Here is a 15,421-nt window from a genome sequence, read left to right as displayed (position 1 = left end):
GATTGCGTCCACTGGCTCTGATGGTGCGACAGTGGTGCTTGCTGGTTTTGCGCCTCCACGTGGAAAACGAACCAGCGCTGAGGGCGGCGCTGTGCGTGCTGCTTGTATCCGTTGCAGTAGTGTAGACCGAGGTCTCACTCGGGTTGTGGGCACCTCCGGGTAGGTGACGGCCCACTGGGAAGGGGCGCCGAGGTCGGGGCTCATGTTCTTCATCTTGTTTGCTTTTGTCAGTATTTATCTGACTGGACACTTCGTACCTAAATTGATATCGACAAACAGCAACTTCCGGAGAGGTGGCTTTAATAATTATACTTTTGGGCCCCGAGCCGCCGACCCCAAAGCCGCTTCTCCTATCATAAATGGCTACGTGAAACGATAATAACAAAAGGGAAGGAAGGGCCTGACAACCAGATTTAAAAGTTTTATTGTATTTTACTTAAAATGTTTCCGGTAATGAAAACATTGCATAAACGATTTTTTTTTCTTTTTTTGAGAAGCGGTCTCATTCTGTCGCCCAGGCTGGAGTGCAGTGGCACGGTCATGGCTCACTGCAGCCTCAACCTCCCCGGATCAGATGATCCTCGCACCTCATCCCTGGCCAAGTAGCTGGGACTACAGGCTAGCGCCACCACGCCCGGCTAATTTTTGTATTTTCTGTAGCAACGGGGTCTTGCTATGTTGCCTAGGCTGCTGTCAAACTCGTGGGCTCAAGCGATCTGCTTGCCTTAGCCTCCTTAACTGTTGGGATTACAGGCATGAGCCACTGCACCCGGCCTGCATACTTATTATCATTGCTATGAGTCGGCTTGGTACCTTACTGATCTGCTGGTTAAAATCTGGAGCCTTGCAAAGGGCAGTAGGCCTCGGGCTTTGGCCCCAGAGCCTCTAAAGGAAATTCTGGATCTTGCCAAATTGGGAGTAGTTCCGTAGCTGCCTATTGTATCCGTTAGAGGGATATAAAAAATTTATCTGGCCTAGAATAGGTAGAATGCAGTTTCTTATTAAGTTTAGGAACATTTTGATAGTCTGTTCAGCATATATTTAACTTTACTTACCGTCTTGGCCCTGTGTGAAGGATTAAAGTGGTTTCATGTCCTCCATCACGGGTAACTCAGTGTTCTGACTATACTCACATAACGTACATAATTTAATAGCTGCAAATCTTGTTAATTAACTGAAAGTATTTGGAATGTGTTTGAAGTTTTCACATTTCTCACGTTGCCACCTTGTTCAGTTCATTTTTGTCACCTATCCAGAGAGCCCAGATAGAGCCAGACAGAGGGCTCCTGGACAAAGGTGAGGTAGGCCAAGTCTAATTATTTAAAAATTTGATTGAGAAACATTTACATTAATAGTACTGTTGTGTTGGAAATAATGCTCAAAATCCTAAGGAAATTGAACATTCAAACAAAGGATTTTCAGCAAAGCAATTTTACTTCTGCGCAGAGGGGTGCTTCTCCTTGGCCAGTCACCATGAGAGCACACCAGAACAAAGGGGCACGAGAACCTTTATCCCTGACACAAACCCTGCCCCTGTACCCTTTCTCCATTGGCCGGAGTTGGGCCTCACAATCTAAAATAACCACGGTTGGCTAAACATTTTAACTTTCTTTAGATAAGGTGGGCGCGTAAGAGAGAGGGGAAAGGGGGAAGGGCTGTCTGTAATGAGCTAGAGAGCTAGTCTTCTCTTCGGATAAGGAATACGAGCTGGTACTGATAACGCCTGGTACTGTGCCCTGTCTAGGCATGTAACAAAGGCATAAAGGAAAGAGGAGAAAAAGGGAAGAGGGGGGCACTGTGAATTAAAGAATAAAGGATTGATCAGGCTATTTGAAGAGAAACCTCATCATGTCGCACAGTTGGAAGGTATGGGAAGACTAAGTCTAGAAAAAGTTAAGCAAATGAAAAAATTCCAGCAAAAAAGTTAACTGTAGTCAAAATATATTACTTGGACTGAAGAGGTGAATAATTTTTTCACCTTTTCAGAATATGTAGTGTCTGGAAGTGAAAAACCAAGAAATCAGAGCATAAGCATGTTAGGTAGAAACATGGAGATAAATACTAGAGAAATTAAATTGCTGAAGGTGGTTTCATCTGGGGAGCAGGAACTAGGGGGTGGGCAAGGCTACTTGATGTTACTTATTTGTCTGCTTGTGAAACATGTGCCGGATTTAAATTACGGCCACACATTCTGACACTCCTCCCACTAAGAAGTGAGGATCTGTGTCCCCTCCCTTTCAGTCTGGTTGGGCTGTGTGTCAGTTTAAACCTGTAGAATACAGTGAAGTGACTGAGCCGGTTTCTGGGCCAGGCCTTAAGAGACAGGCAGCATCTGCTTCCTGCCTCTGAGAACACTTGCTCCTAGAGCTTTTTTGCTATGCTGTAAGGAAGCCCATGAACAGGCACTGAGTGGGCCATCTTAGAAACAGATCCCGTAGCCCTAGCTGAACCACCCCAGTGAAAGCACACAGCACAGATCAGCAGTCCCTAGTGAGTGTTGACCAAATTGCAGTATTTGTGCATAAAATAAATGATTGTTACTGAGATGATTTGCTATGCAGCAATAGAAAATAAGGTACAAATGTGATCTACATCAAGAGAAGGTAGAAAGTGTGAATTATTTATCCTGCTGCTTAGTTGTCCACACTCCCCTTGAAGTCTGAAGTTTTGGAAACCTAGGAATCCAGAATGACTCTTCAAGTTATTTAGTTCCTTGGACCCTTACTAAAAGAACATAGAGCATAAGCCCTAGGGTCATAATGGTTAACACACCAGATGAAATCCCAACAGTTAAGAGTTTATATTCAGCATAGGTAAATCAATAAATACTAATTTTAAGTACACACATCATGGCTCAATGATAGTCCCTTGGAACTATATAATACTATTTCTTTTTTTTTTTTTTTTTAAGATGGAGTCTCACTCTGTTACCCAGGCTGGAGTGCAGCGACATGATCTCAGCACTGCAACCTCTGCCTCCTGGGTTCAAGTGATTCTCCTGTATCAGCCTCCCTAGCAGCTGGGATTACAGGTGTGAGCCACCACACCCAGCTAATTTTTGCATTTTTAGTAGAGACGGGGTTTCACCATGTTGGCCAGGCTGGTCTTGAAATCCTGACCTCCTCATGATCTGCCCGCCTTGGCCTCCCAAAGTACTGAGATTACAGGTGTGCGCCATCACGCCCGGCCTATGTAATACTATTTCATACAGAGCCCATTTTGATAGGAGACATATGTCTTGAAATCTAGGCAGGTTGGTTTATTTAATGTAATGTTAAATCTGTTTCGCTATTTGGGCTCAGGGTCCTGACTCCTAATTGTGACTACCTATCTTTCAGGCACTTGGTATTTTTCATAAGCTTTTAGTCTAACTAGAATTTTGGGATTGGTGTACATCTAGATGTTGTTCCTTAATTCCTAGAGGCAATGACAAGGTAACTGTATTTGGCTTCCTCTCCTGGTCCTCACAGAACTCTTATATGATGTTGGTCTGAAATGTCCTATATTTCAGTTAACCATTCACCAAAACACAAGTATAAAACTCAATGTTGACTTGTAATTTATCAGTTTAAACAAAAATGACAAAATGGAAGGTGTATTTGACATAATCAGAAATAAAATTTCAAATAGCCTATAATTCACACAAAGCCTAGGCTGGAAAATACAAGTGCTTTGACTCATTTATTAAAAAAGGCTTCATGTAAACCTTGCATGAGAAGATGTCCATTAGTTACTCAGGATAGAGGGCAAAGAGATTATATACAAAAAGTATTTTCAAGGACTATCTTGTTCTTCCTTTATAAGAAGTTGAATTTAATTTTTGAAGTAATTACTTAGGAAGAAATGCAGAGGAGTTCCACAGAAAAAGATGGCAACCAGAATGATATTCCGTCAGCCAGATTTTTAAAATTCCTTCACTCTGAAATTTCTTCTTTGTCAGCTAAAACTGTTTTCTGGGTCAGTTTCCTTAGTGAGCCTTGTTCACATTCAGTATCAAAACCAACTGACATTTATTATTTTGGTTTCATTTTCCTTTTTGCGTCTTTATGTTTCTTTCGACAATCCTAGGGAAAAAAAAAGATTTGGTTAGCAATAAACAAATTGTTTTTAAGATGTTCAGTAGATAGAAGTAAAACTTAGGTTATTCTCACTGTCAGGGCTGTGGAAACCTATTTTGAAAGTGCTCTTTTGAAATGAAGAGGGGATATTGGCATTTTTGGCATTAACTGTTTATAATGGGAACTATAATTCAGTCTTTAAAAATCTGATGCTTTCGTGTTACTTAATAGGCTTGGCTGGATTCTGAGACCAGTCACTCAATTGAGCCAGTCTGCAGTCTCCTCACCTATACCATTCATGAGTTCCCTTCCAGCACTGTAATTCTAGATAGGTAACAACATGTCTATTTTAGGAAATAATATGGAGAAACAATTACTCACCATACGCAGGTTGGTTGTTCTGGCCTCCCAAGAGTTCCTGCTCATATTACTTCCTACTCCTCTCCAGAATAAGTCAGAACCTACTAGGGGAAAAAGAAGAAAGATGAGGCAGCAAACTACTACTAAAATTGGTAATATTCTAAGTGTTGGCATTATCAAGGTCTCGAATACCAGTTAAGATCATTCTTTTCCCTCAGTTTCTACCTGTATTCAAAAATTAGTATTTTTTCTTTCCAAATGAAAAATATAATATTGCTTTTACTGTTTATATATATCATTTACTATTATGTAACTTTGTTTATGCTAGGCTTTAAGAAATGAGCTCCCCAACAGCCTGAGTTTTCACATGGAATTTATGGCACTAAAACTTAGGGGTTTTATATGTCTAACATCTAAGGAAGCCCTTGGAACAAAACAACCCTTTGTTGATGAGAATGAGCGGGCAAAGAAAGTGGTGAGTGGGGAGCTCTCAGACCTTGACAGCTTTACAAGTTAACATTCATCAGTGTGAACAAACGGGGTTAAACCACATGACATTACCAAAGGTCAAAATTCCTGGATGTGAATTACTGTAGCTGTATTATTACCTGTTCTATGTATGTAATTTGATGAAAAAAATGGACTGACCTTGAAGTCGTTCATCATTCTTAGAGAAAAAGAAAAATCTAGTGGTCTCTTTCTCAAGTAATGATGCTTCTCTGAAAAGAAAGGGACAAAGGACAGAGAAAAATAGGTATTGGTTGGTTTAATTTCAATATTTAAGAAGAAATATTTACATTCAAAACATACATACACTATTTCTTAAATATATCTTTTTTCATTTCCCTCTAGAATCCAGGTGAGCGAGACTCTTAAATATATCTGCTTTGTATTTTGTGCATTTTGCCCTGAGTTAAAACAACCCTCCCTCTAACATTCTTCTATCTGAAGCTTTGATAATGAAGACTTGTTTAAGTAGAACCTCTATCTTTCCTGTGTTGGTTGCTGATACTCTCACTCCCACCATTGCTACCCCATTTGCCAGTGCCTCCCATGGGTAGGCACCCAGTCAACTGCAACATCCTGTTTCCAGACCAGTGACTTCACTGTCAGGCCACCTTCCCTTTTCTATGCACAAACTATCTTCCCCTTAGTGCTATCCAAATCTCATGGAAAAGGAAACACACTCTCCATTATAAAAAGGCTAGAGAACACTCTAAAGAAACTGAGATGTCCAGGCTCAGTGGCTCACGCCTGTAATCCTAGCAGTTTGGGAGGCCAAGGTGGGCAGATTACTTGAGGTCAGGAGTTCGAAACCAGCCTGGCCAACATGGTGAAACCTCGCCTCTACTAAAAATACAAAAATTAGCCAGGTGTGGTTGGCACGTGCCTGTAATCCCAGCTACTTGGGAGGCTGGGACAGGAGAATTGCTTGAATCTGGGAGGCGGAGGTTGCAGTGAGCTGAGATCGTGCCATTGCACTACAGCCTGGGCGACAGAGCAACACTCCGTCTCAAAAAAAAAAAAATAAAATAAAAAAAGAAGCTAAGACAATTTAGTTGTCATGTGAAGAGAAGCTAAAATATTTCTAAAGTATGTCTAATTCAGATTTTACAAATTATGAACTATGCCTGCAAAGAAACAAATTGTTTACCCAGGACTGGACTTTCTGTGATCTGTTTCTTCAGTAACATCTTCCTCTTCTGAACTGCTGTCTTGTAAACGAGGGTCTTCCTGCCAGACAATCTTTCCAGGTTTCACTGTTTCAACTCTGTAGGTCTCTACATCGTTATGACAACAAAAGATGATGGGATTGTAACTCCACAGCCAAGTATTTCTGAACACATTCATTTGATTACTTTTACCACGTAGACATATCTAAAGTTCCAATATGTTAATCATTAATTTAAAATAGTATCAAAAAAATAGGTAGTATCATCTTTTTAGATTTTTCAAATATTTTCAGAAGCCACTATCATAATTTTGGCATTGCTAGAATGATCTGATAAGGACAGCAGTAATATAAAAAAGGTTTAAAAAATAAAGGTTTATAAATGAGCTATATAATTTTTAAAAATGACACCTAAAATAACCATGGCATCTGTGCTTGCATGAGAAGCCTAAAATATAATATGATACAGGGAAATCAGGTTTCCCTCTTGTCTATTTATAAATGAGAAAAGGAATATATCTTTACCTTTTCAATACCCAAAACTTTTTGCTAGAACTGCTGAAAAAACTACTGCTATAAGATCAGGACAATCACTTCACAAGTCTTCAAAATTTCCCAAGTACTTAAAAAACATCTTTCAAGTTGCTGGTGTCTTTAGGACTCGTTTCAAGGTCAATTTCTCACGTTTTGCTCTCAAAGTTAGAAAAACTATAGTTACTATTTACATCATGCCAACTCTACTCAACAGTTTATATAGACAAGAAAATGAAGTCTTATTTGCAATACTTTTTGAACAACTACTAGATTGTTGTACTTCCTTTTAAAGTACCATGGAGTTGGTATTATCTGCTAGTGAACCGAGATTGCACCACTGCACTCCAGCCTGGGTGACAGAGACTCTGTCTCCAAAAAAAAAAAAAAATTTTTTTAATCTACCAAACACATGTATGCTATTTTAACTGCTGATCTTTAAAGTAGAATCATTGTAGTTAGGTATGTGTGTATTCTTCTGTATAGGTATTACCTGCTGTTACAGTGGGAACTTCCAGAAAGCTGGAACCCTGGGTGAGGAACAGGTCAGGTGTTTTTTAACCTGTGGCCCATGTTGGCTTTTAGAGGTAAACCTCTTGAAATGAAATGCAAAACTGTATGTACTAGTGTTTATACTTCTCTCTAGGTTCCGGCAAATCTTCAAGGATAAACTGTGCAATAACTGGCATATTGATGACATGGCATATTTGTATAAAACCAAGGTTACCTATATCTTCTTTTATCTTATCATATATAGCACTAGTTTTCCGTAAGTCATAGCATCTTCAGCTTCATTTAAGATACAAAGCTCTTTATGTGATTTACTATACTTCTTCATGATGTTTTACTTAACAGAAAAGATGCTGTACATTATTCTCTGGCTTCCCTTCATATGGGAGCTAGTAGAGGTTTGCTTCCTTAAATGCAAAAATAGTTTCTTTCACAGCTTCAGGAACATCGTGTTTATGCTCCTGTGACACTAAATCTCAAATCTTCTAGGTAGAAGAAAGAGTCCTTTCTTCAGCTAACATGAAATCTGTTACACTTAATGCAGATTCAATCAATTAAGTTCAAACTGAATAAAATAAAAAAGTATGGGAAAAAAGAAAAGTACCTTCCTTTATGTCTTGGGTGTCTGAATCAAAAAAAGAGAACGTGAACCCGCTGGGCTGCTCAGCATCACTGGTCAGAGCTGCAGGGTCCTGGATTTCCTCAGGTTTCTCTTTACCACAGTCCTCATTCCGGGGTGTGCCCTCTTCCTTTTCACTGGTATATTTTGTAGTTTGGAATATTTCTTTCAGATCCATAGCAATATTATAATACATTTCTTTAGACACCTCAGGTAGTTTCTCAGCTTCCTCCCTTTTCTTTTTTCGTTTTGCTTTACTGAAATGACATATGTAGACATGTGCATCACAAAGAAACAAGTTTTGGGAAATTTCCAGAAATCAAGAAAAGAAAAAAATCTTGGACAACTTTAATTCTATCCTTTCAACAACCAGAATATAAAACTCTACTTATAAATAGAGAAATAAAATAAGTAAAACTCTACATATAGAACTCTACTAATAGAAGCAAAATCTTGATCAATAAGCTTTTTTTACACAAATCTCAAACAGCTGCATGAATCATATTCTATCATTCTCTGAACTACATTTCAGAAATTATGCCTAAACTATACACCTAGGTATAAGTAAGGAAATCACTTAGCTTCACTAGGCCTCAGTTTTCTCATAGGCAAAATGAAAACTGTAAGCCACATGACTTCTAAGATACTGGGAATTTTACCAGTAACTGGTAAAATTGTAAATCAGTTGTAGAAATTAATTATAAATATGTATAGTCTCTTTTGAAATGAAATTTTTATATTACCATAAATCTGCTCTATATTTAGGAATGAATATGCTTTTCTCTTTGATCTGGGACAAAAAGTTACTTGGCAGTTTCCAATACTGAATTTTGAGCTAAGAAAATATTAAAATCCTTTTTCCTCGAAGACCAGGCCAAAGTTTGTAATGTACTACGTAAAATAATAAGTGAACAGGATATCCTAAATAACCATTATTAGTGGTAGAGACCATATCAAAGAGAGAAACTTTTAGTATTTCGGTAAATAAACCAACCTGGTTAGGTTTTAAGACAGATATGCCTCTTAGGAAACCAAGCTCTATAAAAAATGGTAGGCAGTTCCAAGTGATTATCATTTAACCACCATGTGGTGGCTTTAAAATTTGTCCAAAAACTCTTTGTTACTTCTTCCTTCAAGGGGTGGAAGTTAATTCCCTCATCCCTTGAGTGTGAGCTGGACTTAGTGACTCTTTTAATGGACAGAGTAAGCCAAATGGGATGACATATAACTTCTGAAACTAAGATCACAGCAAAAGCTAGAAGGACCTTGAAAAAACTGTTAGTAGAAACCATATGGTCTTTGAGAAGGTTGCAGGTAAGGGCTTAAGAGAAAAATAAGGTAAATCCTATTGGAAACTGGAGAAGAGGGAATCCTTGTTACATGGTGGTAGAAAGTTTAGCAACACTGTCAACTGCATTGTGTGTACTGTGGAAAATGGAAAATGTACCTAATTAGCTGGGTGATCTAGCTAAGGAGATGTCCAGGGAAGTGTTAAAGGTATATTCTGGTTTCATCTTACTGATTACAGTGAAATAAGAGAGGAGAGAATGAAACTAAAGGGAGGAATTTTTTTTTTTAAAGGGAGCCAGGAATTCATGGTTTTGAAGACTCCTAATCTCCAGAAGGCAAATGACATGAAATTTAAGAAAGGGCTTCTAAGCAAAGATCAACTCTATGACAGCCTCAGAAAAACATGGTCTAAAGAAGGGGTTGGCAAACTATAGTCCATGGGCCAAGTCCAGGCTACTGCCTACTTATGTCTGAACTGCAAGTTAAGGAATTTTTTTTATCATTTGAAATGATAGGGGGAAAAACAAACATCATTTCATGAAAAAATTATATGAAATGAAAATTTCAGTGTCCTTTAATAGTTTTATCGGCACACAGCCTTGCTCATTTGTTTACATATTGTCTATGGCTGCTTTTCTTTTACAAAGGTAGAGTGAAGTCATCACAGCAGAGATGGCCTGGCCTGCAAAGTCTTATCTATTTACTATCTTGCCTGTCACAGAAAAAGTTATAGACCTCGGTCTAAAAATAAAACAAAATTCTTTGTTAAGACCCTAAAAAGAGATAAGAAGCTTCCAACTGTTACCCAGGAACAGTGGTGCACACCTGTATTTCCAGCTATGTGGGAGGCTGAGGTGGGAGGACCACTTGAGCCCAGGAGTTCAAGGCTACAGTGAGCTATGATTGTGCCACTGCACTCCAGCCAGGTGACAGAGCAAGACCCTGCCTCTAAGATTATACAAAAAAGAAAATAAACTTCAATTGTTCAAACAATAGGGCTTCTATGGAGGTTAGAGGCATTATCTCTCAGCAGTTTCAGTAGAAGCCCAGGGTTAAAAAAACAACAAAAAAGGCTTATCTCAAAATGATTTGTGTGACTTTCATCTAACAGAGTGAATTCCAAGAAGATTCACAGATAACCTATGAAGATTTTAAGAGAATTATATTATCAGAAATACCACTAGACTGGACTGGTAGGTACAGGAACATTTCAAAATGAACAGGCTTTTGGACTCCCAAATTGCTATAAGCAAAAAGCAGGTTGAGAAAACTACTCAGCTGTAAACCTGTGCCAGCACTTATGAAAAGAGAAGGATGATCCAGAAAGCCAAGTCAACGGTCAGGAAGAATTATTCCTAGGCCCTCAGTCCTAATCAAAGACCTTCCAACATTTGTCTGTCTAGATTTCAGAGTTACTGTGGACATGTGACTCCTTTGTGCCTGTTTTCTTTCATTGAACAGTACCTATAGTGGTTATCCAATGCCTGTTCCACCGCTCTATATTGGAGGAAGGGTAGATAACTTGCTTTTTTAGTTCATAGGTCTTATCAAACAGAACTGCACTCAAGGTACTGTACTCAAGGAATAACAGAGAAGCCTCATCTGTACTTAGATCTGATCTGAATGATGACATCCTGGATTTTGAGCTGATGTAAAGGGATGAGACTTCTTAGGGGTATAGGGAGGGGGTAAACATATCCTATTTGTTCAATACGGATTATCTGAAATAACACACATATATCCTACATTGGAGGGAATATTAATATTCTACTTTAGTCTAAAATGTGATTCTTTTTAAAAGAATAATTTTGGAACAATTTTAGGTTTACAGAAAGTAACGAAAATAGTAGAGTTCCTAAATAGCCTTCACTTTGTTTTCCCTAATGTAATTATGTGTGTATGTAACTAGGATATAATTGTCAAAATTAGAAGATTAACATTGGTAGATTACCACTAACTAAACTCAGACATTGTTTTGATTTCACCAGTTTCTCCACAAATTGTCCTGTTGTTTCAAGATTCAATTCAGGATACCACACTGCCTTTTGTGATTTTCGTGGCTATTAGCAGTTGGAAAATGAAGGATTTAAACCAAGCTGTTACTGGTTGCTCCATATATTCGCCATGTTTATCCAACTGACTGCACATCTATAGGAAACAGAAGCTCCTACCACACTAGATGGTTGAATGGTTGCCCCCCAAAAGCTATGTCCATGTCCTAATTCCTGAAACCTGTGAATGTTAACATTATTTAGATGAGGGGTCTTGCAGAGATATTAAGTTAAGGGTCCTGAGATGAGGAGCCCATCCAGGATTATCCAAGTGGGCCCTGAATGCTATTACAAGTGTCCTTATAAGAGGCACAAAGAGGAGAGACAGAAAAGAAGAGGCCATGTGAAGATAGAGGCAGAAATGGGAGTAATGTAGTCTCAAGCCAAGGAACACCAAAGGATTGGTGGCAGTCACTAGAAACTAGGAGAGGCATAAAACAGCTTTGTTTCCCTGAACCTCTAGAAGGAACATAACCTGTTCACTATCTTAATTTGGGACTTCTAGGTTCCAGAACTGTAAAGAAATAATTTTTGTGATTTTAAGTAACTAAGTTTGTGGTAGCTACAGAAGACACAAGAAACTAATACAAATAAAAGGCATCATTTATACAAATAAAAGGTATAAATGATAGTAGGAGTACATATCATTTATAGATTCCTCTGTTAAAAGGTAAGACCTCCTCCACCACATCAATAATTCCTTTCTAACTCTACCTGCACTACCCCTACCCCACCAATCTTAATACAGTGGGACCAATGAGTAGGATATTGGTTCCTACCTACATTTTTAATTGTCTGAAATGAGATTAATTTACATGATCCCATTGCTAAAAAAGTAGCTCTACTTACCTTTCTTTTGGTTTATCATCTCTTTTTCTTTCGTAAGTGGCATGGTCTTGCTTCGTTGGATCATAATGTATGATGTCCCTATGTAAAAAAAGGAAGGGAGGTTGGAAGAGATAAAAACAGAACACTAATACAAAAAGTAAGTAGCAAATTATAATTCAGCACTAGGAAGATTCTAATTTTGCAGCAAGAAGAAGCCATATAACATCAGATAAGATAACTAGGATCTTACTAGAAATAATATATACATATATTTTTCTTGGAGACAGGGTCTCGCTGTGTTGCCCAGGCTGGAGTGCAATGGCGTGATCTTGGCTCACTGCAACCTCCGCCTCCCAAGTTCAAGCGATTCTCCTCACTCAGCCTCCCAAGTAGCTGGGATTACAGGCATGTGCCACCATGCCCGGCTAATTTTTATATTTTTAGTAGAGACGGGGTTTCACCATGTTGGCCAGGCTGCTCTCCAACTCCTGATCTCAGGTGATCCGCCCACCTTAGCCTCCCAAAGTGCTAGGATTACAGGTGTGAGCCACCATGCCCGGCCGAAAAAATATTTTAAACTACCTACTTTTGAGATTTCCCGGATTTTTTTAGCTTTTAAAATGATTTTAAACATACTAAAATACATACAGATAAAATGATATACTATCTGGGATTTGCATAAAACATTTCATTGTGTAAAGTAGGGGTTGGATAAAGGTATAGAAGAGAACACTGGTCACATGTTGGTGACTGTAAAAGCTAGGTGATGGTGTACAGGGCTTTCATTACCTGGTGTACAGGTAATGATGGTATACAGGGCTTTCATTAGTCTCTCTAAATTTCATGCCTGAAAATTTCCATAACAGTTACATTTATATAAATACTTTTACAGTTACTATTTAAACTGCTTCCCATTTGTTTCACTAATGAAAGCGATGCTGCTATGACATCTAAGTGTATAAATACAGAAATAATTTAAGATTAGTTCCTTGAAGTGAATAACTGGGTCAAAGGCAAGTATATTTTTAAGGGTCTGATACATATTGCCAGCTGCCTCCCCAGGCCATTAAAAGAGGCCTAGTTTTAAATTGAGTTCAAGAAGACATTTATGGCAAAGGATGATATGGTAGAATGGGATGGAACATAAAACATACTTAAATTTCTTAGCAGCTACTGATCCTCTGTTTGTAGAATTGCTTAAGTTGATTTGCAAAACACTTTGTACAACATTCAGGGCTTTCTTTTTTTCTTCAGCAAGCTCTTCTTCCTCAGCAGTTTTCTTTTCATTTACCTCTTTGAGGAAAAGGGATAATTAATACTCTCTTGGAAAACACAGCCTGAGAAGTCTCAATCATCAAATATTTACCAAGTACCTAAACATGTTCAAAATCCATTAAGACAGGAAGAAGAAACTTTAACCTCATTTCACTAACCTCCATAACCCAAGACCCTCAGCCATAGCAAACTCAGAAAGTCTGCGTGACCAGACAATGAAAAGTCCTACTTCTGTTCCTAATTATGAAAGTCTGAATTTAATGGCTTTCAGTAGCAAGTCTAAAACTTTTAAGGTAAAGATCGACAAATGTAATAGAGCAAGATACTAATAACTACAGTGATTATAGACTCTTTGATTTTTTTTAACATTCTAAACATAATCTAAATTACGTAAATCTAAAAATGATAAAGACAGTGAAAAATGGTAATGGTATATCTGACAATATAAGATATTAGTGGATAGTTGTTTCAGTCTTTGATTCAATAACAAGTATTATGGGAAAAAAACCATATGCCCTACACATACTAAGGCATCATGGACTTTTACAAGCTACTATCCTCAACTACTACAAACAGACAAAATATCACAAAATAAAGTTAAACAGCTAGTTTGGATTACAGAAATACAAAAGTAGTCTAAGCCTGTATGACTCTTTCAACTTACTGCAGGATATAAATAACCAACTAACAGAAACTAGAATAAAATGCTGATTTAAGTACTCTACAGGGATGCCCCCAAAGTTTCTAAGGATTCAAAGGAAGTTGAGATAGTGTTTAACTGAATCAAAAGATGCTTTATAAACTAGGTAGAGTTATGAGGTAGGAAAAGATAAGAGTTGAATCCCTAGAGGTGGTAGGAAAGCATGCTAGGTGTTGGAAACAAAACGAACACATATATTGAAATAATAAAGTACAAAAAGTTTACACTGCATTAGGTTGAAACTGCTAATTTCAACAACTTTTGACTATCAAAAACATCAATTTAAATTTTAATCTAATAAGCATTAGGGAAGTAGATTATAATGCTGAAAAAGGCTCAAGGTGATATAGGCTGGCTGTGCTGCTTACTTGAGACAAAACGTTGTGCCTCAAAATTTGGGAAGGGGTCTGGTGCAGTGGTTCCATGCCTATAATCTCAGCACTTTGGGAAGCTGAGGCAGGAGGATCACTTGAGGCCAGGAGTTTGAGACCCGCCTAGGCAACACAGCGAGACCCTGTCTCTATGAAAATACAAAAATTAGCTGGACATGGTGGCACATGCCTGTAGTCCTAGCTACTAGAGAGACTGAGTTTGAGGTTACAGTAAGCTATGACTGTGCCACTGCACTCCAGCCTGAGGAACACAGTGAGATCCTGTCTCCAAAAAAATAAAAATAAAATGTTGAGAAGGAAAGAAAAAAACAACAACAGAGATTCTAAGAATGGACACGCCATCAACGCAGAAAGGTTAAGAAGAGCTGGTTTGGACTTGCTGAGTTTTAACACAAACTCAGGAAAGCCTGTGGAAAATATCCAACAGGCGTTTAAGACCAGTTGGGAGCTCAGCAGAACAGCAAGGAAGAAAGAAGATCCAAATTTGAAAAATACTCATGTGCAAGTGAAGGCTAAAGCTATAGGGACTTACAGAACCCTGGGAAGAACCCATATTTGGAGGCAAAAGAAAAATTAGGAATAAAGAGTTAAGAAAACCAGGAAGTTATGATGCAATTGGAAGCAAAGTGAACATTTCAAGAAGGGATGATCAACAGTGACATATGCTCTAGGTTAGCTGAAGAGGATGTCATTGGAGACAATGCCACTGCACTTGGAGGACAAGTTGTTTATGGCTTTGAGGGAACACACACCCAAAGAGTTGTAAAGAAACAGACAAAATTGGCAGAAGTTAAGAAAATAACCTATGTACCTTCTAAATGAAGGTTAGACTCCAGGTTCTGTTCATTCTTGTGTTTTCAACATGGAGTTTTGAGTGAGAAAGTCAAGTAGAATACAATGCTGGAAAGGGCTCAAGGTGATGGAGGCTGGCTGTGCTGCTGCTTGCAGGATAGACAAATATTGTGCTTTCAAAAGTTGGAAAAGGGCCAGCTACAGTGGCTCATGCCTGTAATCTCAGCACTGAAACAGAATTTGGGAGGACCCTAGAGAATTCATTTTAAAACTCTCTGAACCTTGGTTTCCTGAAACAGTCCAACACTGTTAATAATCACCTCAAAGAATTGAGAAGATCAAA

General features: G+C 38.4%; 1 protein-coding gene across 6 annotated transcripts in view; it reads right to left on the bottom strand.

Annotated features, from left to right (window-relative positions):
• Positions 1-3,662: 3,662 nt before the first annotated feature.
• The window catches only part of NOL8 (nucleolar protein 8), a 28,004-nt gene continuing 16,245 nt past the window's right edge, over positions 3,663-15,421 (bottom strand). For 4 of the 6 annotated variants that reach the window (XM_008959976.5, XM_008959977.6, XM_008959975.5 and 1 more), the window contains 7 exons: positions 13,074-13,212; positions 11,941-12,018; positions 7,736-8,007; positions 6,073-6,199; positions 5,067-5,137; positions 4,440-4,522; positions 3,663-4,064 (listed from right to left, as the gene is read on the bottom strand). In XM_008959976.5, coding sequence (XP_008958224.3) covers positions 4,014-4,064; positions 4,440-4,522; positions 5,067-5,137; positions 6,073-6,199; positions 7,736-8,007; positions 11,941-12,018; positions 13,074-13,212 — 821 coding nt within the window. In that variant the 3' untranslated portion in view covers positions 3,663-4,013. The remainder of the gene's footprint in view (positions 4,065-4,439; positions 4,523-5,066; positions 5,138-6,072; positions 6,200-7,735; positions 8,008-11,940; positions 12,019-13,073; positions 13,213-15,421) is intronic. The other 2 variants (XM_008959978.5, XM_034967710.3) reach the window with 1 other exon arrangement.

This window comes from Pan paniscus, chromosome 11 (genome assembly GCF_029289425.2).
Source record: "Pan paniscus chromosome 11, NHGRI_mPanPan1-v2.0_pri, whole genome shotgun sequence".
Classification (NCBI taxonomy): Eukaryota; Metazoa; Chordata; class Mammalia; order Primates; family Hominidae; genus Pan; species Pan paniscus.
The sequence above is the reverse complement of the archived record's forward strand: the minus strand, read 5'-3'. Positions and strand labels throughout refer to the sequence as shown.